The sequence below is a fragment of the Drosophila ficusphila genome, unplaced genomic scaffold, assembly GCF_018152265.1.
Source record: "Drosophila ficusphila isolate 14025-0441.05 unplaced genomic scaffold, ASM1815226v1 contig_436, whole genome shotgun sequence".
Classification (NCBI taxonomy): Eukaryota; Metazoa; Arthropoda; class Insecta; order Diptera; family Drosophilidae; genus Drosophila; species Drosophila ficusphila.
The window spans coordinates 1,072,968-1,098,663 of NW_025064352.1; the positions used below are offsets into that span (position 1 = coordinate 1,072,968).

At 39.1% G+C, this 25,696-nt stretch overlaps 3 protein-coding genes across 5 annotated transcripts in view; 1 reads left to right on the plus strand and 2 right to left on the minus strand.

Moving 5' to 3' along the window:
• Positions 1-31: 31 nt before the first annotated feature.
• LOC108094538 (voltage-dependent calcium channel subunit alpha-2/delta-3) overlaps positions 32-25,696 on the plus strand; it is a 40,756-nt gene continuing 15,091 nt past the window's right edge. For both annotated transcript variants that reach the window (XM_017195140.2, XM_017195141.2), the window contains exons 1-4: positions 32-624; positions 3,696-4,334; positions 11,014-11,095; positions 20,843-20,953. In XM_017195140.2, the coding sequence (XP_017050629.1) occupies positions 4,222-4,334; positions 11,014-11,095; positions 20,843-20,953 (306 nt within the window). In that variant the 5' untranslated portion in view covers positions 32-624; positions 3,696-4,221. The remainder of the gene's footprint in view (positions 625-3,695; positions 4,335-11,013; positions 11,096-20,842; positions 20,954-25,696) is intronic.
• Positions 12,849-13,935, minus strand: LOC108094539 (phenoloxidase-activating factor 2). The gene is made up of 2 exons (XM_017195143.1): positions 13,823-13,935; positions 12,849-13,763 (listed from the first exon to the last, which is right to left on the minus strand). Exons 1-2 carry the CDS (start codon positions 13,913-13,915, stop codon positions 12,957-12,959), a joined length of 900 nt encoding a protein of 299 aa, XP_017050632.1. The 5' UTR covers positions 13,916-13,935; the 3' UTR covers positions 12,849-12,956.
• LOC122320264 lies at positions 21,853-25,465 on the minus strand. 2 transcript variants are annotated; one of them, XM_043208392.1, is made up of 2 exons: positions 25,261-25,465; positions 21,853-23,784 (listed from the first exon to the last, which is right to left on the minus strand). In XM_043208392.1, the coding sequence occupies exons 1-2, from the start codon at positions 25,366-25,368 to the stop codon at positions 21,988-21,990; spliced, it is 1,905 nt and encodes a 634-aa protein (XP_043064327.1). In that variant the 5' UTR covers positions 25,369-25,465; the 3' UTR covers positions 21,853-21,987. The 2 variants fall into 2 exon arrangements, with proteins under 2 accessions (XP_043064327.1, XP_043064326.1); XM_043208391.1 differs by lacking the exon at positions 25,261-25,465 and adding an exon at positions 24,021-24,322.

Below are 25,696 nucleotides of genomic sequence, written 5' to 3' on the forward strand. Positions count from 1 at the left end.
CCCAAGAGCGCCACTCAGTTCGTGGCGAGAATCTGGCGAGTGTGGATGCGTTCCGAGCAGAACCCGCGTCCAAACAAAAATTCAATTCTGCCCAATGCAACCCGCAACACCGATACAAAAAGAGAAAAAATAGGAAACAAACCAACTCGAAGTGCAATATTATTTGTCACACGAAATAAAGCTTAAAGTGCTAAGGCGGCAGAGCAATAATCGCTGCCCATAAAAGTTCAGTGTTGTAAAGCCAGTTCGAAAATCTCTGTACTCGGCAGGATATCTTCAAAATCCAAACTTTGGAAAAAAATCCAATACAGATATATCTGTGTATATGTATAATGTATGTGCGTGTGCGTGTGCCTGTGGTGGTGCAATAATTGTGAGCGCCAAAAAGCCGAAGAGACGAGGCCGCGCAGCCAAATAAATCTCTCGTCTCTCGTTTCGCGCTTCTCGTTTTCGCGTCGTTTTCTCCAGCTCGAAAGTCGCGTAGTAAAAAGTGTCGGCAAATCTGCGCCTGGCTGCACCACCCACCCACTAAAAACCTCTTGGCCACTTTGTTTTTGGTCAAATCCTTCGCCATTCGGGCTTCGAAATTCGAAATTGCGAATTTGGCGCGCACGGGAGCATCAAGTAAGTCAGAGTGAGAGGGGGAGAGAGTCAGGACGAGAGAGAAAGAGAGTCCTCAAAGAGAGAGAACCCCCCGTTGATTGCACAATAAAATGGGCAAAACAAAAAGCCCAAAATAACTAACGAAAGCGTGACTGAAAATCATAGAAATCCGGAAAAAAAATTTGCCAAAGTTTCAATTGATGGGAGCATAAATCAAAAATCGCGCATAGACGTGTCCGTACGCGTTGAGGTGCGCATTGGTGTGTGCGTTTTTGTGTGCGGGTCCTTGTGTTTGCGCGCCCAAAGAAGTATGCTACGCCGTTTTACTATTTACTACTACGCACGCTCACCCAAACACACTAACACACGGCCACATGGCACATAATAACGGTCTATCGTGTACTACAGCCACGCAGCTTACGCAGCTGCGTAAAATCTCAAGGCTTGACCAATACCCCGTAACCTCTGGCTGGCCTTCCCACATACAAATCCCGACGCCCCCTAATCTCCCTCCCAGGAGTCCTGCCGCTGCAGCTTTGTAAGCTGTTTACCCATCTAAATACAAATATATATACTAACCATACATCGAAGTTCGGGTGTGTGTACGGCTTGTCGTATAGAGGATTATTATTAATTTTTTTTTGAGGCTCACGTTTTATGGTTTTTTAGTCGCTTGCAGTCCTTTGGAATTATGTTCGCTTAGGAATAGTTGTTTCATAAGAACTTAAAGGACTTAAAAGTGTTTGTTTCAGAAGAATTTATAAGATTTAGTAATCATTAAAACAAAAGATTTAATTTGTGACAAGTTCTAAAATATTAGGAAGATATTATAAAAACTTAAAACTAAAACCTTAAATTTGTGTTTCAAACTTAGTACATTTTTAACTTTATATGATTGAAGATTTTAGGTTCAGCTTCTAAAAATTTCTTGCATTTTCTAACTTAAGAGACATTGACTCAGACAGATTTTAAAGGATTTATTAATATCCAAGCTAATATTCTTTTCAAAACTCATGGGCGAATTAAATGAAAAAAGGTCTTTCCACACATAACAATAAATATGTCATGTGGCCTGCTCAAAAGCTAACAGGCAACCGATTTATAACTTATCAACATTTTCTACTGCCAGACACACAGACATATCCGTCTTTGGTTGTAAAAATGTTTTGTACGCCGCCTATTGAAATTTTCACAGGCACATTAATTCCATTACGAAAACTCCCAAGGCCATATTGCTTTTGAGCTGCCGCTGCTGCTGTGGGGCAAACAAAACCAAAAAGTCAGGCCAAACATAAAACGGCAAAGGCAAACAAAACAGAAAGGCAAAATCTGAGCGGGGGAAATCGGGATGGGAAAGGACGAATGCGCAGGATGGGGAAATGGAAAAAAGAATGGCAGGAGCTAGCGATATATGCGATATAATAAATCTTTTGTATAACACGCAAAACTTTATGAACGTGCGCCAACTATAAACTTTCACTTTCCAACAATGGGTTTCGTCCGCTTGACGTTGCCTGACGCCAACGTTGCGTATACGCCATGTTGCACATGCCTTTATTTTTATTATCACTATTATTTTTTTCGCATTTTTTTTCCCCACTCGAGACCCCATTGGAAAAGGCTATTTTGATGGCGTAATCGTAAATGAGTGACTTTTAGTTAGACGGGGTATTAATAATATTTAAGCTTTTATTAAATTTTAATAAATAGTTTAGTAGATATGGCTTTTAGCTCGAATCGAAGTTATTCTCTAACTTAATTAATTTATATAACTGTAAATTTATGTTATCTGGAAAATCAAACAGCACAAAAGCAAAGCACTTCCCATTTTAAGAGTTCTATAAAGAGCTTCAAAGGTCTGCAACCTTTTTTAAGTAACTTAGTTATTCTAATTCTATCGAACATAATTAAATTATTTCCAATATATTTGTTGGACACACCAAAATTGCATTCAAAGTTTTTTTTAAGAACATAATGGCAAAATCGTCAACATTTTTTCATTTAAGAGTCTCTGTGAGCATTTTTAATTGTCTTTTAATAAAGAAAAGACAAAAGTTCATTATTGGAAACATAGCTACGAACAGTAATGTGGCATATGAGGCAACATTGGTTAGTTTATGGTTAAAGTTGCCTACTTTTCAGGGCTTGCAGCAAAGTCGTTGACTTTCTGTAGGTTTTGCATGTGGTGCCGGTTCGATGTCGCATCTCCAGCGTGGATGGCGCTCCACTTCTGTCAAACTTTTTGATGTTGAGGCAGAAGTGGCACAGGGTCCGGGGAAATCAGAAAAGCGTGCGAAATCCGGTTAGATATACATATATACACACACACAGACACATATTTAGATATGTGCGGCGGAGGCGTGAGTGTGTGAGTATGTGAGTGCGTATTGGCCGCAATAAATTGTCTTTCCTTCTTGCGGATGTGGCTGTGTTGGGCTGGAAACGAGGCAAAGGCTTGCAGCGTGTTTAATGAAAATTATTACGCGATATCCTTGGGGACGTGCACAAGCATTCTCGCAGGGCAGGATGTATGGCAATGTGCGCCCCGTTTCGGGGGGTGGCATGCCCATACAAAAAAGGACCACTCTCTGGCGCAAAAACAGGAGCACGGGTGAATGAGTGAAGCCGCCTTCCCACACTGCGCATGTTCGTCGCCGATTCGACTTCGAGTTCGAGCTCGAAAAACATCCCGAAGTTGCGTCTGTCTGTGTGTGAGTTATGCTTCTGCATAAGTGTGCGTGCGGTGGGATGGTGGGTGGAAACGCATTTCTAGGTCAAATTCACATGGAGCCAGGGAATCAACCCGTTGGCCCCATCCACAATCAAAATCGTGAAAACATATATGCTAGAAATATTTCTGGTCTGTTTGAGAGCCAAGTGAAAACTATTTGTAAACCAATTCTCTTTGCTTCTTGCGGTAAAATAAATAAAACAGCAAGGCCACAGACCAAATTTATCTACATTTTAAAAAAGTTGTAAATAAATATACTTTTGTAGTGACCCTTTATAAATATCTTTTGGTTTAATACAAACACTTGGACTTTAGAAATGTATACCTATTTTAAAACTTTGACTTTCTTCTTTTATTGCAGGTAAAAATACTAACGAACTACAAACCACATATCCAACTACCAGCTCAATTAACACTTGTCGTCTAAAAACAAAAGCGATTAAAATAGTTTTTCAACCATGTTGAATATATCCGGAAAAAGCAATCAAGACTTTTGGCAACAAATTTTGTCCGACTTTGCAGCGTTCATAACAAGTATATGAAAGTCAAAACTAAACCGAAACTAAAATAAACCAGCTACACAAAATATGATAATGCAATAAAAACTTAAATTAAAAACTTTTGTGATGCTGCAGAGAACATTTTGCCTGAAGTGTCAATACGTGGAAAAATAAATCAATTAAAGCGGAAATTCTATTTAATTTGTGAACTGTTCAGTGGTGGTTATCCCATGTGCTGAGCACCAGAACAATAAAAAATTATACAATTTGGAAACCGAATACCCAATCGATATTGGGGCAAGCCGCAAACAAGGGATTTAATCGTGAACTATACAAAAACAAATTGATTCATATAAATACGCACACGGACAGCAAAACAAGCAGAAAATGGAGAGCAAACACTGGAGCTGCTTTGTGGCCATTGTGCTGGGCTTGCTAATATTCAAAATGCACATATTTGTAGCATTCGCCGATCAGGACGAGGATATACCGCACAACGAGTAAGTTTTATCCATCATCCCGAATCTGTCATCCGACAGGCGACACCAACAGTTTCAATTATGCATTTGCCAAATATTTTGCCAATTTCCTCGGACAGGAAATTAATTGTAAATTTGTTTATTCTGCCCGAACCGTTTTCCTCTGCTCATTGTTTTGTATATAATTTACCCGATTCTCGTCAGCAATTCAACAAACAAGCTGCTGATACAAGTATGCAAATTTGTACTGTTTTTACTGTTGGTTGGCTAAAATGCGTTCATGTTTAGTTATCCGCTAAATAATTAAGCTAAGCAGCTCAAACGATGCTAAAGTGTGAAGTTTTTATCATACCCTTAACACAAAACTTAGTTAGGAGAAGTTAAGCTTTCGGATAATCATTTAAAAAGAATTTCTATTAAATATTCTAAGCCCTTCTGAATAGATTTTATTTATTGCAGTCTTTAAATGTTTTAAATGTCTTTCTCTCGATGAGATAAAGTTTCCATAAAGTTTAAGTCTAGTAATTATTTTACTTATAAATGCGTTCATGCATCATCAGGATTTTATGTATTCCAACATCTCTTTTGTAAAACTTTTGCCATTCGTTTGCCTTTATAGACCGATTTATTTATGATTATTACTTTGTTTACCACATACAGATTGGAATAAAATCCGCTTACTCCCTCTTAGTTTCCCATTATAGTTATAGTTATCGTTTTCGTACAAGAAGCATATTGAGGCATATTGAATGTCACAGAAATGGGCAGTTTCATTAAAAATGTGCGTAAATGAAAAATAATGGGTGACAAAGTGGCATCAACGGGCAAAGTCTTTGCCCATTTAGTATACGCCAAGATGTTTATGAATTTTATATATGGCAGTTCGAATTCTATTAGTTTGAGGTTGGGCAAAAGTGAGGGACTGACTTTCTGATGTGGCGAAGCGATACTTTTATGCTCAACGGCACGGTGTGTGCGTATCTAATGGATATATAATAGGATTTTGCAATTAGCTTCACACGGTGACTGGTGACTGGTGGGTGGATGGTCGGGTGGTTGGGTGGTTGGATGGTTGGATGGTTGGGTGGTTGAGTGGTGCGGAGAAAGGCAACACACGTAACCGCAACGTTCACTTGGCTAATTAACCCAAAAACCAACTGCCATTTGCAGGCAAGGACAACTGCCGGCTGATGGGAATTCGGGGCCAGCAACCGGAACAGACACACTAAGTGATTTTTTTTCTGGGGTTCTGTTTTTGTATCTAATGTCACTTTTATTTATTGAAATTAGTTTTGCCATGTGGTTTTTGTGTTGAAATTCAATTAGTTGTTTGTTAAAGCTTTTGCCTTATTGGTGTTGAAGCCTGGTCAGTTTTGTTCAACTCTACAAGTTTTCTATTGTGGGAATTCTATGGAAATCAGTTCTAATAAGTATTTACTTCCATTTGGGAAAAGGTAATTAATAGTGACCATGAATATAGCTCCTTGTTATTGTGCAAATAGAAAGGAACAGAACTGTGTCAGCTATAACATATTTTTTTACTACTCTTTTGAAGCTTTATAACTATGACTTGTTTTATATTCTCTTTAAACCACAAAATTTAGTGCGAGTCCGTATTCGATTTCGTAATCTTATGTCCTTAACTCTTTTACTTTTCTTTTATTCTCTTCCGTCTTCGGCTGCTGACATGTTGTGGCACATGCGTAAAATAAATTTCATTAATTTGAAAAACAAACTTTTGCTTTCGCTGTTGGCCGGCTTTCTTTTCGGCCTGACTCTTCTCTTCTCTGGCGTCCATGTTGCCATTTGCTTTATGTCACTGCAGAAATTCAATTAAATTTATTTCAACTTTTGCTGGCAGGCAGCAAAAACAACCAGAGACCGGTCGGGTTGCCTTGGGGCCTTCAGCTTTGACGATTATGTTTTGGCATGGACCGATGATGACGATGATGAAGTTGGTCCTGTTTCTGGATTTTGGTCCTGTTAGTGGCAGAGCGGTCCCGCTCTTTGGTGGCGCAGCCCGTTGCTTTTCCTTTGACCCAAATCCCGATCGAGTTTCACATTGGAGGCGAAGTCGAAAGCGTTGTTTTCCCTCGCCTGGCCCGCTTTTCTCGCTTTTCCTTTGGCCTGGCCTTCACGGACTCAACGGGTTTTCCTTAGGCCTTCCTCTTTTCCAAGTCTTCCCTCATCTCGCCCACCCCCTTTTTCCCTTCCAACCCCATTCATTTGGCTCATTTTCAGTTGCAGTTGTAGCCATCGCCATTTTAATGCATGCCTCGTTTGCTTAACCATCCTCGTCCTTCTCGGAGGACGAGGACTCGAAGGCAGTTGCATTGACAGCGTCTTATGGGTCACGTGCCGTGGCCAGAAGAAACTTTAAACGGAGGAGAAAAGGGGATGGGCCTGTGTCAACAGGACTGTTACATGATTCCTTTTCTGGCACGGCCTGCAGATGAGCGATCGATTAAGGACCTCAAACAACTCGGTTGAAAATTCATCGAACCGAAGGTCTTCTTTTATGCACAAGTTTTTAATTTTTATTCTTGAGTGAATTTAACTCTAGACGAAAATAGAATGTTGCCGGGCTTGAACTTTCTCCTTCCTTTTTTAATCGTGTTGCTATTTTTGCTGGATCTGCAACTGGCACAATTGCTGCTTAAAACAATTTTGCATTCGAAGCAGTGAGCAGTTTTTCACTTGGGCGTGGCAGATCTAATTACCGGGGGCAGCTTAAGTGAATAAATAAAACAAAATCAACAAAGTGGCAGCCAGCAGAGCACTAACTACTTATGACAAATGACAGTGAAAGTGCATTAAGCAGAAGTTGAGCCAGAGACACAAACAGAAGCGACAGCAGTGCTTCGTCTGGCGCATTATTTTGGTTTTTATTTTCCACCTACCACCAGCTGTAATTCCTCCTTGGTTTTATTTAAGTGGATTTTGAATTAGAGTGCAACACAACAAATTAATTAGCACGAGTGGGCTTAAGAAACACGCGTGGTGCTACTGCTAAAAACAACAAATGATTTAAATGTTTAAAAAAAAAAGATTATTTTCAAACGTGAACTTCATCAGAACTTCAAGCAAAGAGGACAAAGAAACTAGATTAAAAGTAGATTTAAATGTAAATGTTAAAGACATTTATGAACCTTTTCATATATAGTAAAGTTTCAAATAAAATAATTTCTATTAATTTAAAAAATTATAGATTCGTGGATGGGTTTAAAGATCTATCACTGTAATTTATTTATCAACCGATTGAACTTGAATTTTTTGGAACAGCAAACCCTTCACAATTGCTGCTTAAAACAATTTTGCATTCGAAGCAGTGAGCAGTTTTTCACTTGGGCGTGGCAGATCTAATTACCGGGGGCAGCTTAAGTGAATAAATAAAACAAAATCAACAAAGTGGCAGCCAGCAGAGCACTAACTACTTATGACAAATGACAGTGAAAGTGCATTAAGCAGAAGTTGAGCCAGAGACACAAACAGAAGCGACAGCAGTGCTTCGTCTGGCGCATTATTTTGGTTTTTATTTTCCACCTACCACCAGCTGTAATTCCTCCTTGGTTTTATTTAAGTGGATTTTGAATTAGAGTGCAACACAACAAATTAATTAGCACGAGTGGGCTTAAGAAACACGCGTGGTGCTACTGCTAAAAACAACAAATGATTTAAATGTTTAAAAAAAAAAGATTATTTTCAAACGTGAACTTCATCAGAACTTCAAGCAAAGAGGACAAAGAAACTAGATTAAAAGTAGATTTAAATGTAAATGTTAAAGACATTTATGAACCTTTTCATATATAGTAAAGTTTCAAATAAAATAATTTCTATTAATTTAAAAAATTATAGATTCGTGGATGGGTTTAAAGATCTATCACTGTAATTTATTTGTCAACGGATTTCTGTGAACTTGAATGTTTTGGAACAACAAACCCTTCAATGGAATTGAATTTAAGATTGCTGCAGTGTATTTGCTCTAAGATTTCAATACTCCTCCACTTGCCGAGGGCGCAGTGAAGTGCGCTCTTGTGATTGCGCATTCAAGTCTGCTGGCAGCGTCAGAAGGGGACTCATTTCAATTTCAATGATGCAAAATGGCAAAAACCCATTGACCTACTCTGTGGGCCGACTACCAACCAACAGCCTATTTCCACCTGCCTCAACATCAACTTGCCGCCCCCGAGAAAAGTGAAAAACTGCAAAGACAAACGTGAAACGACCGAGGAGAACAACAGTGGAAAAAATGCAATGGAACGAAACTGGTTCGATGGCTTTAGGTGTATATGGTACTTGAGCATGACATACGTGGTTGCTTCGTGCTCAAAAAGCTGAGACAGAATAGAAAGTCACTACGAGTACACCTGAGTACTCGCCTCATGCCCACAGATACATAGTTTTAGCCATTGTCAAGTTTCTGGCCAAGCAGCAAAAAAAAAAAAAAAAAACACAAAAAGGAAACCCCGTTCTGTGTGTAAAACAAAATGTGTCCTTTTATTTTTCTGGCCACAGGCAGCAGGAAGAGTGCAAAGAATCGAAAAAAAAACTCTTCTACTTCAGGCCAAGAAGATGACGTTGATGGCCTTTCATTGCTTTGGACCCGATTCTCAATGTTTTTTCTCGTTTTATTGGTTGTGTGTATAGAGTATGCATTGTTCCCCTACTTTCTGTATATAGTATGTGGATATTTTCCACATGAACTGAATGGCGTTTCTAGCATATTTTTGATAGCACCAAACTAAAGTAGAATAAAGAATGTTTTAAACCAGAATTTCGTTTTGCATCCCAGCTGAAAAGGCAGTTAGAAAAAAGAACAAAATCTAATAATTTATTTTTTAAAATCAATTCTTTATCCTAGAGAACTTAATTTATCTTTTACAACGCAGCTCAAATAAAATCGTCAATACTCAAAGTACATTGAGTAAAAGAAAACCCACTATGGCAGCTTTTAATATAAATGCACAACCCTACTTCAATAAAATTTTTATTGCATTAAATTGAACTCATGGACAATCAACCACCAATCTCGGACGCCTTATTTAACCCTTACATGGCGTGGCTAGCATTTAATCATCATCACTTGAACCCGCCATCATTTCACCATCTCTTTGTTGTTGCCAGCCATCAGCATTATCCAATTTCAATCACTTTGTTGGCCACTTTATTTCGCTTCATTGTTTACGCTTTCATTGCTGCGGGCCACACAGATGCGGGGAGTTCTGGCCTCCCCGGAGTTTCCGTTTATAATACAATTTTCATATAATTTAAATTCATTTTTGGCATCGCCCGAGCCATAAAACTTTGTCTGTAGTCGCTTGACTGCAGTTGCACTTCCTTTCCTCGCAATCTGCTCTCCGTTTTTCCCCAGCCACCTCCTCTCTCCTCCATTGTTGGCCAGAGCATATAAACATGCGCTTATTTTGTATCTAGATGGCAGAGGAGCTACGTCCTTGTCTTTGGCTTCGTTCGGTGGCTCGCCGCCGGTTCAACATAATCAACATTGCGTATACGCAACGTTGCTGCGGTTACTGGTGCCCGAGTTGAAGCTTCCTTGGCTTCACCTCCCTCTGTGCCAGCGTATTGATATTGCAGATAATGCCATAAAATTGTGCAAATATTTTTGGGGGCATTATTCTGCAAGGTTTTACTCAGTCTCAGTCTCAACTTGACTTTGTTTTTTGGTTGTTCTTTTGCTCGTACTTTTTTTGTATATAATTTTTTTTTGTGGGTTCCCATGCTTTATTTTCAATTTGCTGCTGCTTCAGTCACTCTATCCCCATTCCCAGGTTTTGTTTTATAAGCACTCGTTGAGCTGCTTTTGTTTTGCTTTTGACTTTCGCGTTTAGATTATAAATGTTTGGCAAATGTTTTCACAATAGTTGGCTGTTGGTCCTGCTGTTATCCCATGACTCTTGAGACTTCTCCCTTCCCTTTCTCCTCAGTTTTATGTAATGAGTTTTGCCGCTTCCTTGGATGTTTCTCAAGAGAGTTGAACTTTAGCCGGGTCCTGCAAAATAGTTGATTTAGCTTTTTTTCTTGCTTGAAAAGTTATTAGCAAATATTGAAGAAATATTTTCGCAAAGTATGTTTTCTTTAGTTATAATGCCTGTGTTCTCTTCGCCAACAGCCAGTTATTGCTTAATGAGAGTTTTGTATGCGTATACGTAATGAGATGGAAATAATGTATGCGCAATTTTAAATCGATTTTAATTGATTTTTAATCAGCCACGTGTCGATGAATGGCACTGGTATTGCGGGTAATGGCTTAAAAAATATTTAACGATATAATAAAGAGCGATAATTATTAACATTAAAGACGTAAAAATTCAGCCGAAAATGCTTTATACAAACAAATGTCATAAATTAAGCAGAACCTCTTCTGTTCTTTAGTTTGAAACTTGTGCGCTCTATGAATCGCATTAATACGAATTTGTGGAAATCCCAAATGGCACAAGGTCAATAACTTTGATAGCTTATCTGTTTGAAATTAAACAATTTTGCCAATAAAAATTTAAATAATAATAGACAATAATGTCTGAAACATATATTTTATAATTATAAGACCGAATTGAAACTTGTAAAAAAGGAATTGAAAATATAACATCAATAAAAGTTTTTTTATTGCCTCAAATTTATTTTCAACTAAATTTATACCCTACTATAAAGCAAATTATTCATATTATTTTAATATTTTCAGGGTTCGCAATTGGGCCTTGAAGTTTGGCGTTGACTTGTGGGAGTTCGGACGGCAATTTACCAAAATGAACGAGATCAAAAGTGTAAGTAATTACGGCAGTCAAATGGCTAGACAAACAATAAGTACGCTATTTTCGATGCGAGTGATAATATGGACATATGTATCTGATAATCCTGACATGTGGGTATGGCCAATCGCGTTGGCTAATGGCTTCGATTGTCTGGCTTGGTTTAGTCGAAACAAATACACTTAAGCCCTACGGGCACTTAGTTGAACTTATCGATAAGAGAGAATTTATCGATAAAAGCTTTGAATGGTTCAGCTTAGTGGAAGCTTAACAAGCAAATGCGTCAATTTTTCGTGTTTTTCTTTGACGTTCTTATTTGGCTCGCCGCCTGTTTGTTTGTTGGCCCTAATGCAATTTAAACACAAATAAGGCTAATTGGGGGGGCAACGTGGGTTAAGCGGGCTGCTATAAGTATGTGCCTGGGTGCTATCTATGTTAATAAGCATGGCTGTGTTTGGATTTGGTTGACTGCGTGGCCTGCGGTGAAAGATGGTGGCTTCCAAGGCATCCGCGAGTATTCAGCCCCCTCTTCATTGAGTCGCGTATTCCGCGTTTAATCAGACGTGCATGAGCTAGTGGGCTGGTTTTATTGGGCGAGTGTGTACATTGTGATTATGTGCGAGAGAATTGCGTTTATGGGGATTTACATAAACAACTGGCCGGGCTTTTAAATACCCTTTAAAGTGAGGGGATTGTCGTTTAATTTGTGCTTCTTACTACTGATAGGGCACTGCTGAAAACCATATGTATATTAAATGATAGAGGAAGTATGTATTAAATTTACAAAAAATATATCCCATATTAACACATCCCATATAAACAAAAAATAAAAGGAATAACAAATTTAAATAAGGAAATAAAATTTTTTAAATAATTTAAACCAAGTAATGTTATTAAGCCTGAGATGAACAATTTGCAAAAATTGGTTTCATTAGGTTCTTTTTGAATTCAATTTAAAAAAAAAAACAAAAATTAGAAATAAAAAAGATTTTTGCAATAATATCAGTTAGTCTTATCTGCATTTTTAATAATAAATTACTATTATTTGAATAATGAATGGACATTACACTGATCATTTGCTGACAGCTCTTTTTAAAGGGTATAAATATCAGGCAAATTATACAGAGAAACGCGTGGAGAGGAGCAGGAGCAAGGATCCTGGCGGGACGAGGGGGATGAGGACGTGAGGCAGCGACAGGATTCGGAGCCAGAAAGGCAGCTAAAATGCAAATAAATTTGCTGGCTGTGACTGTCATTGAGTCTGTAATTGTCAAGTGCCTTGTTGCTGTTGCTTTACTGTTGGCCGTGTGTGTGTATATGTGTGTGTGTGTTTATCGCATCGTTGTTGTCGGTAGTGTTGGTGTGTGTTGGGGTGTGCGTCTGTGTGTGGGTGCTGCTGTCGCTGACAACGTTTGTTTGTGTTAATTTAAAGCGCACGTCGCTTACAACGGCAAAAAATGAAAACCTACGCCCAGATTGAATTAAATATCAAGTATACGCCGCGCAGTTCGCCTGACGGAAATAGTCTGTATACGTGTGTGCTTTTTAAACATTATATCATACCCTTTTGTGCGTACGAAGGTTGATCTGTCCTTCCGTCGGCTTGTTTGTTTGTGTGTTTTTGTAATTATATGAGTGCGGCCCTTGTTAACGCCTTTCTCTTCGGCATCAACCTCCGATGGTTTGGCCAATAAATAGTGTGTTTTATAAAATTATTGCCACCCTGGAAAAGAGGATTTGCAGCTTTTTGGCATTTAAAAACACGGAGTATAAGAATCGAATTTATTTGGTTAAAGAAAAACAAAAAGCTCTGTGTACATACATATTTTGTTTCTGTGTTTAGATTGAAAATATGTAGATTTTTTATGATTTGTGCTTATTCATTTATAATATCGTTTAAGAATTGATTGGCTTCAATTTGTTGATCAATCCATTGCCTAAAGTCGGGCAGATAAGTATAAACACCGGGTACGTCTTTTTGCTTACAGCCAATGCCCCAGTTAACAATGCCAATCTGCTCAAATCGCTGGGGGTCTTCGGCCATTGGACAGAAAAGTGCGCCACCGCCATCGCCGGTGCAGGAATCAATGTTCTCTTCGCCACCGGCACAAATTAATCCTGCGGGCAACACATACCTGCTGCCCAGCCTTGTTTTTCGCAGCTGATCCTGGCAAGTGTACCAGGGCACGATCGGCATTTCTACTTTCTTCAGTACGGTTGGATAATAATGATCCCTGAATCCATTCTTGCCCCAGCCAGCCACAAAGCAGCGACTGTCATTCGATGCCCAGTTCTTTCTGGGCAAACAGATCGTGTTAATACGATAGGTTATCATATATTCCTGATCGAGAAAGAGGAGAGCCAAGTTGTTGGTTCCCGTTTTGTAATGAAACTTCTCATGGCTCACAATTTTCACCACATTCGCCTCTTCAAATGGGTATTGTTCTAAAGCTTTTCCGTATTCCCACTCGCCGGCACTCACAATAATATCCTGTGCTGACTTATTTAGGACGATGTGGGCAGCTGTGAGCACAATATTTGGAGCAATTAGTGATCCACCACCAATAAATGTTTCATTAGAGATCAAGGCTATGGTCCAGGGGAATTCCCCAGGCTTTGCTTGACCTTCAGTAGTTTTTACAACCAAATCCAAGGGAAACGGTGAAGTCATCCCGCATTTCGGCTGGAATAAGTTATATTATATATTGCAAAATGATTACAAAATTGGAAATGGATTCGAACCTGTTCAATTTCCTCATCGCCTTCACTATTTTCCCCGCAACAGAGTAAAGACAAAGCGAATAGAACAATTAATAACATCCACAATTGGCACATGCTTATTTGTCCGAGCTTTAATTCAAATTAAATCGAAAGTCTGTTAACGAATGAGCAGGTATTATATATTAAAATCTTTGAACTTCGGTAATACAATTTTTTATGTCCACATTATCAGTTCTAAAGAAATATTAAAATATATAAAGGCTGTCAAATTTAAATACGTCTAGATTACTCCCCATACGTTATCGTTTTGTGGGTTTTTAGCTGACACAATTTTTGGTTGTTCTTGTTGTCCTTCAAAAAATGTTTATGCAATATAAAAAAAGGGAAAAAGTAAATTAAAAAGGAAAGCGGACAATGCTGTGGGTGTGGTCTGCCTACCAGCTTCGCCTTCATCGCATTTATTTGCTTTTTTGCCATGTTTTGCTGCTGTTGCTGCTTTCTTTTTTTCTGTTTTTTTTTTGCTATTTTGGGTAGCTGCTTTTTCCGTTTGGCATTTTAAAGTAGCATAATAAAATGTAAAACAAATGCAGCGCACACGTTCAGTTATGCGAAAGGCGTCGCAGGACAGCAGGAACAGCGAGGACAACAACAACCCGAAGACAAAATGGCTGCCACGGATGAGGAACAGACAGAGAGGGAGAGAGATGGAGGCAGAGAGAGAGAGAGTGAGAAGCACAAGGATATGCGGTGGGTGAGAGTGTGTGGGTGCGGAATGCCTGTGCGTGGCGCATATTCATTTATTTTATTTTCCGTATGCTTCTGGCTCGAAAGCGTTAAGCGCTGACTAGCTAAAAAAGTATTCCTCCTAAACCATGAAATATGTTCTTCGAAAGAATACACTGTACATATACAACATACACTGTGTATAAAGAACAATTCGTCTTTATAAATTTGAGTACAATCGATGTTTTTATTGGCGCATAAAGATAAGGTTGAATGAGTCACCTTGTTAATGACTTTTCTAGGAATTAAAACTGATTATGTGAGTACGGAATGGAATTCCCAATAAGTGTTCTATTAACCGTTATCAATCTGTTATATATGTATTATAATTTAGATTGTATATATGAATATGTACATATACAAATATTCGTAATCAGCAAACCCAATTTAAAAGTTTTCTTTGTTTTATTAAAAACACAAATTCGTGTTCCCTATTTTTTTATAATATTTGGTAAGGTTTTCTTGAACTTAGTGTTTATCGAAAATTAAAATGTGAAATTGTGTCAAAAGTGACCGAGCCGAAAAGGTTTTAACGACATGTCGGCAACACAAATGGACAAAACGACAGGAGTTGTCTGGTTGTGCCATTATGCCAAATGATGATGTGCAGCTAACGGTGTTGGTGATCATTGTCAAACATCTGGGCCCTCAGTTGCAGTGAAATATGGGTCAAATTCAAGTAAAAATTACCTTCTTGCTCTCAACTCGCCTCGCAGGCAAATAAATTTAAGCGTGCTCTCATTTTGCACGTAATACAAAACTTTTTAACAGCGAACAATATAAGAAAACAAAACTGGCGCGTGCTGTCGTTTTTCTTTAGCGTCCAGCCTTCGCTTTCCCTCACCATTTCCCCATTTTCCCATCCTCTATTTCATTTTCGTAGTCGGCTTCCTCTGTAAGTGGCATGCAAATTACTGTTTTCTGCCGTTGCCAGCTTATTCTTGGCATTGAAGGTAAAAGTAAACCATCTGAAATATGAGTTCATGTTCATAGAGGAATTACAATGAACTAAATATTTGAAAACAGCAAAAAACATTTAATGTTTTTCAGGTAATAAAAGCTAGTAAGGCAAAATTCATGTACCATTTTTTTAAGCAATAGCAATGCTTAAAATGAAATTGAAAAATGTGCCAAAATGTTTTATTTCGAGCAGATAATTATTTTAGTTTAACAATCATTAATAGTTTAAATATTCCTATTGATTTGAAGTGGTGGTCTGCTAAAAAGTCTGTTCTTTTGGTCCATGAGGAGTTGGAATCTGCTTGTGTTCGGTGCCTAAGCAATTATAATTTTTTCGTGGGCAGAGACTGCCATCCAAACTGCAGATTGCTGGTCATTTGTTTGGGAAAGTGGTTGCCCACTCCACTGATACCAACTACACATCACCAAGCGGCGATTCTGCTCCGTTTCCCGGGCCTGGTGACAAATACAAAGGCCTTGTTAAGGGCCTTGTGGCTAAAATGTGGGCGGGAGAGGGGGAGGGGAGGGGAGGGGGTGGCGTGGGCCAGAGAGATCGAGTTGGTTTTGTGTGTTTGGCTAACTAAGTGTGTGGCGAACAGTGTTGCGGACTGCGAAGAGACTAATCGTAAATCAAGGCGACGACTCGGCAACGCACTTAAGGGGGCGGGGAAATCCCCTTTCCCCATTCCCCCTCCCCCTCAAATGGCCAAGGGCAGACCAACCAACTCCTTCATGGGGCTACTCCACTGGCTTTTGTGGGGTCCAAAATGCATTCAGTCCTTGATCCTCTCCAAGCATATAAATATGTATATTTGTACATATATATATATATGTAAATATATGTAGTTTATGCGCAGATGTACGTTTGTGTATAGCGAGAGGACTTGTCTATGCAAATATTTAAGTCTGTCGTTGTCGTTTGGTGGCGAAAATGCGAGCATGACATACAGCTGCCGGCAAACAAATGTTAAGTGGGGCGGAGACTTCTGGGGGCGTGGCTGGTTCTTAATGAAAGTATAAAGCAAATTAAATATTTAATTTCATCAAATCCCCGGGGGTTTGTCCATTAAATGGACGCAGCAAATGCCAGGTAGGATGACTCAACTCCCTCAGGATTATTTGCTTAATTTAGTATAGAATAATTAAATACTGCTGGTCTGCCAACATCTTCATGTTTGGCCACTTTTCAAGAATTTTTTTGTGTTGTTTGTTATAACTAGACTATTAAAAACGTAAAAAATATATTTAAATTAAATGCAAAACAGGAATCTTGCTTGGCAACACTGCTTTTTTGAACCATTTTTCACTCAACGCAAAAGGTCCTTTATAAGCCAATTATAACTGGCGGAATGAACTAACTTTTTACCTAGCAATAAAAAAGAAGCAAAACATGCTAATTAAAACTTTAATGCAGTTTTACGAAAAAAAACAGAGTTTATCCATTCGGATGAACAAAAAATCAACAAACTCTGACAGAAAGCAAAAACTACAAACTTTAATATTGGAGGAGGAAAATAAAAATCTGCTGTGCGAAGAAATTAGCAAAGGAAATCTCTGCTTCAGTGAACTGGGAAACATGCGCGTTGATGCGAGACATTGTTGCTCGCTTTTCCAATGGGAAGGGGCACAAGACTGTCAAGGGGCTGAGGTAGAAGGGGTGGAAGGGTGACAGCGACATCTTCATTAAAATCTAATTAGCGCATTTCCAGGACAGCCCACAAAATGCCGAACCCGACCAAAGAGTTGCTCCGGTTTCTGAGCTCGCCGTGGCACTTGAGCGCCTTATAACTGAGACAGGAGGAAGCCAGGACGAAAGTCAATATACCCAGCACTACAACTGCACTGAAAAAAAAGTGAAACTAACAATTATCAATAATATTAATTCGAGCGATTAAAACATTTGAATAATGTTAAATACAATAATTCTTCTCTCATAAAAACAAAACTGATTTCAAGTTAAGCCTTAAGATTTTTTTCTAGTTGCAGCAGAATTTTAAGCCCGCAGAAACCATAAAGTATAAGTAATTACCTTTCAAGGAATATCCCACTTGATTTCCACGAATTTACTTCTTTCAAGTAATTATGATATTTCGGAGCAATAAGGAAATGAACTGAGAGTTCTAAGAATTTATTGTTTCTAGAAAAGAATTTATACAAATTTGAGGTTTGGAGGTATTATATTTGTTTCACCTTTAAACAATGAGCACCATGTTTTATTTAGATTTATTAAGGACCGTTAATTTGTATTAATTTTGTTTTATAAGACTGTAACTTTGTGTTTTGTAGCAGTGCAAAAAGAATTTACAAATTTGCATTTGTTTCATGTTAGAGTGCTGGCTCAGGTAGCCGGTGCTGCTGCTGTTGCATCTGCAGCTGCGTGCGTAAGCTGCTTAGCTTGAGCTGGAATTCAACAGGAGCAGAAGCCAAAGCTCAGGAATGCTCCTTATTCACAGCGCCGCCCCTTCGGATGTCCTTGCTCCAGTTTAAGTTCTTCTTCGCCAGCTGCATACGCACCCGTCAGTGGGTGGTGGTGTAAAGTGGGTAAAGGAGGGTGGAGGTGGTGGTGGTGCAGGAGTGCAGGAGTGCAGGAGTGGCAGAGGTCCGCCGGAGGGTTCCTCCTTGCGCAACATTTTCGAATTCCAGAGTCAACCGCAAAATGAAAAACTTTCTATGGCTGCTACTGTGCTGCTGCTTCTGCTGCTCTCGCTCTTCGAGTGCTACCCATATTGTATACATATTGTATATAGTTTTTTGCCTCCACCCCCCACACCCCCTTCTCCCCTCTGGAAACTCTCCATCGCGGCAGGACACTCTCACACACACACACAGAGACCCACACACACATACACACGTGCGTCCTTCAGGCGTGCATTGCATTTCGATGTTGCTCGCGTGGAAATTGCTTTATAAAATGTTGCCATCGCATGAAAGTTGGGTGAGGTTTTTGTGGGCGTGGCCCCTACATCCGTGGCTAATATCTTGCAAGCCCCCGCAGATATACATATAGAATATAGAATTTTTTTTGCTTTTGTTTTTCTCATTGATTCTTATTGTAACGCTGCCGCTGCTTGCTTGACATTCTTTTAATTTTCAATGCATTTTCCATCGCCCGTGCCTCTTCGAGTTTTCCTTTGCTCTTTTTTTAACCAATGCTTTGATTTGCCAATAGTTTGCTAATGGTTTTTCAACAGCTATAAATCATTTTTGGAGGAAAACTTTCGCGGACCGAGCACTTGTGAAAAAAGTGAGCCCTGGAAATTGGCTCAATTTAGCTCCTAAGAAAACATAAAATGCTCTTTTACTTTTACTTTTACTTTTTAGGCCAAACTGATTTTAAAATCGTTATGATAATAAATGAATCATCTGAAACTAAGGAAAGTACTAGTATTCCATTTAGGAGTAGTTGAATGTTAAGTCTTTATAAATGTAGAACGTATAATCCTCAGTGGGATAACAAGTAAGACAAAACTCCTTCTGCCAGTAATACCTTCTTTTTTACTTGCTTGTGTGGGCGACATTTTCTTTAGCCAACTAATGAATGCCTCAAAGAGGCTTCTCTCTGCAGTTTTAGTTCTGTGGTCACACACAAGCACACAAATGGTACATGGTTGGATTTTGGCTGAGGCCACAAATATTTGCAACGTGTGTGTGAGAGCCGCTTTATACACAAACACACCTACAACTACACCCAAAGAAAAAGTGTAGTGAGTGTGGATAAAGTACCTCAATAATTTTGTTTGTTGATTAACCATGAAAACCTGGCCTTAGTTCAAAATAATTTATTTTCTTATTTAATTTGAATATTTTCTTTTATAATTAAGAATCCTTTTTTTTTTTGGGAACTTGCATTCATAGCCAGGCATATTCTTCTGTTTTTAAGCAGTTTCTCCACTGCTGCTGCTGGCACTGAATCAGTTAAGAAAAGTTTTCTAATTAATTCGCTGGAGACATGTACAGGAGCACACACACACACACAGACACAGGCCCATTGCTTTCTCCTCCTCTTTCTCTTAACGTTGCAGCGAAAATATAATTCAACTGACAGTTTGTTTGAAAAGTGACAATTTGAAATGGGCGTGTCCAGGCCCCCATATAACTCCATTTCCAAATGGCTAATTTGTGGCACTTAAATGCATGAAAAAGTCATAAAATGCATTTGCTTGCGAGTCCCATTTCGCTTTTCCATCTGCCTGCCGCTCCTTCGATTATGACTATGTGAATTTATCGGAAGAAAGAACAGAGAAGAAAACTCATCGGAATTTTCCATTAAAACAAATGACAACACGTTCAATAGAAAAATCATTATAATGGCGAACAGGGCATCTTCGTGTGCGTGTGCTGGTGTGAGTGTGAGTGTGACTGTGAGTGTGACTGTGAGTGTGAGTGTGTGAGTGACTGGTGGGAAAAATCAGGACAAAACGCTGAGGCCATTAACTTGGCCACTAAATGCGTGTCTCTGCTTCAATCTGAAACAAGAATGTGTGCGTGTCTCACTTCAGTTAGGAGAACTTGCTGTTGCGAAATTGTGTGTATGTGTGTGTTTGTGTGTGTTTGTGTGTGTGTGTGTATGTGCGCCTTTGGGGATAAGTGCAATGAAATGTGAAATTTAATTAGACTTATTTGTCGCAGTCGTGAGAGTCTTCCTCTTCACATATTATGTGCAATTCCTTAAGCCTTATCTTTTATATTTATTTTATAGGCCGTGTAATATGTTATTCCAGATCTCAAGGGTCTGATAATCCAACAAGGGAAACTTTAATGGTCAAATCAAATAAATCTTTAATTAATCTTAAGCAAAATCTTAATTTAATTGAAGTATTTGCATAGCATAAAACCTTTAAAACCAATGTATTTTCCCAGTGCCTTCGGTTACTGAAACCAACTAAATTAAAAGCAAGCGAGGAGCCAATTTAAGTACTCAATCCGTTTTCATTCAATTTAATGACCAGCGGCACTAGCCACGTTCATGCCATAAAAGCTTTTAGCGAAATGGAAGCAAACCGCGCGTTTAGCTAATGAAAACCTAATTAAATTAATAAGATACATCAAAATCAATTTAACAACAATTTTAGCCTGGCCTGCAGCCATAGAAACTCCTTCGAATTGCCCAATTCTCTGCCACGAACCGTTTCAAAAGTACATCAGCGTTTTATGTTGGACAATAAGAAAGCGGAAAAGTTTTATGGCCCCTTAACCCTTTTTTGTGTTCGCGAACCTTCGCCCATCAGCTTTATAGTTTATGGCCGTTGAATGTACTGAGAATTGTGTATCTGATGATTTTGGGTTTTTCATTTGCAGCGCTTCAAGGACAACGACGTCGAAGTGAAGCGCAAGGATGGCATTATCCTGCTGCGGGAATTGGCCGCCGAGGTGAAGAACTTTATGGATTTCAAGCGCAATGCTGTCATGGTAAGTGAATATTCCTGACTCCTTCCCCGTCCCTGCCCTTTTACACTTACACAAACGGGAAACAGTTTTGAAATTGTCATTTATTGTGATTAAACTTTGAGATATTAGGTGCAATGATCGAGGCTTGGTAAATCAAAATTCAGCAGATAATATAGATAAATAAAGGTTAAATTGTTTTATTTTTTCCAATGTACCATCCCCAAACTGCTGGCTCCTCTGATTTGCCTACAATCGACAAGTGGCTCAATCCCTCAAAAAGCCCAAGGGAATCGCGGTGGCGGGAGAACTCTTGAATTTGAGGACGGCACTAAAAAACACAACAAAACAATAACACGCGGACAGGACACCGTCTCCAGTGGGACACAGGCGTAAAGTGGAAAACAATAAATTGCCGTGGGGCTAGTCTCATTGCGGTGGTGCTGGTGGGTTGCCGATGGAGGTGGTACTGGTGCTGGTGGTGGTGCTGCTGGTGGCGTTGCGGAGGTCGGCGCCAAATTGAAATTAAAGTGCGCCCGCCACAAGCACAAGTTTTTGATGGCGCCCGCAGCTGCTGCGTGTGCGTGCCGAGCGATGTCGCGGGTCCGAAGTTCCGCTCCTGGAAAAGGACGACAGTCCTCCGCCATCCCTGCAATCCTGTTCCCCTTTTCTGCGGTCCCCGCGGCTGTCCACTGTGTCCTGTGTATGAATGGGAACAAATCGCTGGCCCGGTAATTTGCCACAAGCCCATCGGGCTAATGATGTACACTAGGTTACTGATAAACGTAATCAATTTCTCCTGATTTTTTTCCCAATTCAAAACAAGTCAATATTTCATTTTTTAATATTTGTGAGAATTATTTTAAGTTTATTTATTATTTTTATACATTTTGAAAGAAGAAAAATAGTATTCCCAATTCAAAAGAAGTTAATATTCTATTTTATAATATTTCTGAGAATTATTTTAAGTTTATTTATTATTTTTATACATTTTTAAAGAAGTAAAATAGTATTGGTAGTTGACTGCCAAAGTCAACATCTGATTTGAAATTGTATGTTTAATCTTCGTCGAAACCTAATGTAGTAGAGAACACTTCTTGATTTTCTGTAGTGACCTCTTCTGGAACAGTTGGTCGTGGTGTTGTAATCTGATTAAACTGATCCAGTCGCCCGGAAGGGAAAGGAACGTGTTGGTTGGGGAAATAGCTTGGTTGATTTTGAAAACCATTTGGAGGGAATCGTTGTGTTTGCCCAAAGGACTGTGCCCCATTCCCACCTTCTAGAACATTTGATCGTGGTGTTGTAATCTGATTAAACTGATCCAGTCGCCCAGGGAAAGGAACGGGTTGGTTGGGGAAAAGGCTTGGTTGATTTTCACCAGCATTTGGAGGGAATCGTTGTGTTTGCCTAAAGGACTGTGGCCAATTCCCACCGTTTGGTGGGGAATTCTGTGGTCCCAAGTTCCAACCATGGTTTTCTTGCTGTCTCCCAAAGCCATTTTGATTTACCTGTTGTCCGAATGTCGGTGTGGGCCAACTTGGTTGCACTTGAACACTATTTGGTGGGATAAAGGGTGGCATCGGGTACTGTCTCTGGGGGATCGGCGTCGTTTGGAAATTTTGGCTTGGCCACAGGGAAACGTGGGACGTAGAGGGACGGGAAGGAACCATATGGAAATTAATATTTGGTCGTCCTCCAACGCCATATTGATTGTCTTGTTGACCTTGGCTTGGATTGAATCTATTGTGCGGATCGTTAAAATTGTTTGTGTTCTGTGTGTTCGGTTTCGGTTGGGAATCATATCGGGGAGGTTCGACATTTCCATTGTTGACATTCGGTCCGGAATTAATGAAAGCCTTATGCCAAAGTTCTCTGCTATTCTGATTTTGGTTGGGAGGTAATTGTGGTGGGATTGGCCAAACAGGACTTGTCTCGGTTCTCGGTTCTATATATGCAAAATTACCATTTTGAAAAGGTTGAACGTCTCGTGCTCCCCGATTCGCAGGACCGACCGGTGGACGATGGATCACGTTAGGATCATTATATTTAGCTCTCTCCTGTATTATCCAGCTTTTGAGCTTCGCAATACTTGTGTAAGCACCGGGATATCCTCTTTCTCCGCATCCGACGCCGAAGTTAACAACTCCGGCCAGTTCATAGCGGGTGGGATCGCTCGACAGTGGACAGGCCAGCGGGGATCCTCCGTCGCCTTGGCAGGAATCCTTGCCCTCCTCTCCGCCGGCACACATCAGACTGTTGTGGAGCTCGAACTCGTCGCCATAAAAATCGCGCATCGTTCGTTGGCACACATCGTTTGACACCACCGGCATCTCCACCTTCTTCATCAGATTCATATTGGAATAACGGCCAAAGTCCTTCTGTCCCCAGCCAGTGAAGATGCATTGACGACCAGGATACTGTTCTTCTTTTGGCAAGCAAATGGGCTGAATGTTCTTGGCCAGTTTGATCCGGTCGTTAAGAAACAGAATGGCCAAGTTGTTAGCCCCGCTAAATGTATCCACATCAGGATGACGCACAATCTTTCGGATGCCAACGTCTACATGGCCATAGGTCTCGGAGTCGGTTTGAAAGTCCCATTCGCCAGCCCGGACAATCAGATCGTATTCATGTAGGTTTTCGAGTACGTGGGCGGCTGTGATAACCACGTTATCGGCAATCAGGGCGCCACCGGCCTTATAGCTGAGATCTCGTCTAAGCAAAGCCACCATCCAAGGCGTCTCGGCCTCCTGGGCGAATCCTGGTAAATCCTTAATAGTAAAGGTCGCTCCATTTGGGTTACGTTGTCCGCAATTGGTATTTAATACCTCATCGATTTGCACAACTGGATTGCTTTTCTAAAAAGGCAAAAAGAAACATAAGCTTTTCTTTTACGAAATTTTTGTATATCCTATAATTTACAAGTAGGTTAAAACAACACACTTTTCACATTTATGTTTATATCTCGCGGTAAAATGTTTTCATATACAATAAATTCGTTTTAATTAATACATATAATTATTTTAAAAGTGATATTTTTTGCACAGTATTTTTTGAAATTTCTTTTCATTTCTATTTTTTTTATTATTCTTACTATTTGAGTATCTGGACAGCAGACCGCCGTGGAAGGGCATCCCATGTTGCCGGCTTGAAGAGTTTTATAACCCAGTTCAATTTTGCACATTGGACGTGCCACGCACTGATAATTTTGCATTCCACCACAGGCGCACTCGACTTGCCACGTGGCCAGAAGAAGGCACAGAATCGAAAGTATTCCTTTCAACCGAGACATTCTTGTCATTGGTAAAGAAAATGAAAGACTGGCTTTGGAGAGCCAATGGTTGAGTATATAAATGATCATCCGAACACTCAAGCGATAAGACCAAAAACAATAACACGTATATATGTATTAATATGATTCTTATCGGGAATTCACTTTAAAAGAACTCTGAATAGCAGCTTTCAAATGCAATTAATGTTTATGGTGCTTTCGTAAATACTCTTTAAGGTCAAAAACAAAGACAAAAAAAATAAATTGTTAAATATTTAATATATATTGTTAAAAAAAATAATAGTTATTAATATTGGGATATGAACTGCAAATAACACTTTTAAATTTCATCAGATACTTGAAACACAGTAAAAAAATTTGGTCTTTTTTTTATAATGCCAATTATTAATTTTATTTATTTGTGAGATAGCATTTTTTTTTTTTTTTTTTATAAATTTCGAAAGACATAAAATAGTGTTGCTTACGTCAATAAGATTAAAAACCAACAGACAAAAAAAAAAAAAATTATTTTAAAAAAATGTACAAGGTGTTTATCTTAGGAAATGGACTTTAAACAATACTTTTAAATTTCATTCGATATTTAAAACGCAGTTAAAAAATAAGTCGTTTTTTACATAAAGCGTAGTTTTTGAGGTAAAGCAATGTTAAGGGGACCTTTTAATTACCAATTAAATATCATAAAAATGTGTTGAGTGTACCATTTGGAAGTATAAAAAACAGATTATTTAGAAAAATCAAATAAAAATTAAAAATTTAATCAATCTGATTTGTATAGAAAATATCATAGCTGTATTCAATAGCGCTCTAAGTCTAGCTTGTTCTCTTAATCTCTTGCGACTTGCCTTCGATTCGTGTATTTAATTTGATTATGAAATTATATACAATTCGACGCGAGTTCTAGGAATACAAACTGAATAAAATCCACAAAGCTCACCTTATCAATTACATGTTTTACTCACCATTAAAGCTATCGATTAAATTAATGTAGTTTGTTGCTATTTTTTTGATTGCCTGCCAAGGTTTTATTAGGGAAGGTACTCACCATGCACAGATTATGCAGATTTGCTTTCCTTCTTATTAGCAGATAGTTCTTGGTCCTTGCACAAAAGGCACCATACATTAGAAATCCACCTACACAAAAAGCAGACATGGCAAAAACAGCCAGCAACAAAATTATCGTTGAAGCATGCGAAGAAAATAATTTTGGTTGGGTGATTATAAGTTCTTTAAAAGGTGAATCAAGTATTGACCCATAAACAACTAAAGTCAAACCTCGCAGAAAAAAATATAATAACGTTAACTTAGAGATGTGGAGACCAATGGCATCTCTATCAGCGTCTCTGGGGCAATGCCCACTTCATAATTGTTCTATAAATGATACCGGTTTCGCGGCCCTCTCAGCTTTAAGTCGACTGACCAGCTTATTTGGCCAGAGGCGCCGCTGAGAGGGAGTTTGGCGACTGATCTTTGGCATTGAC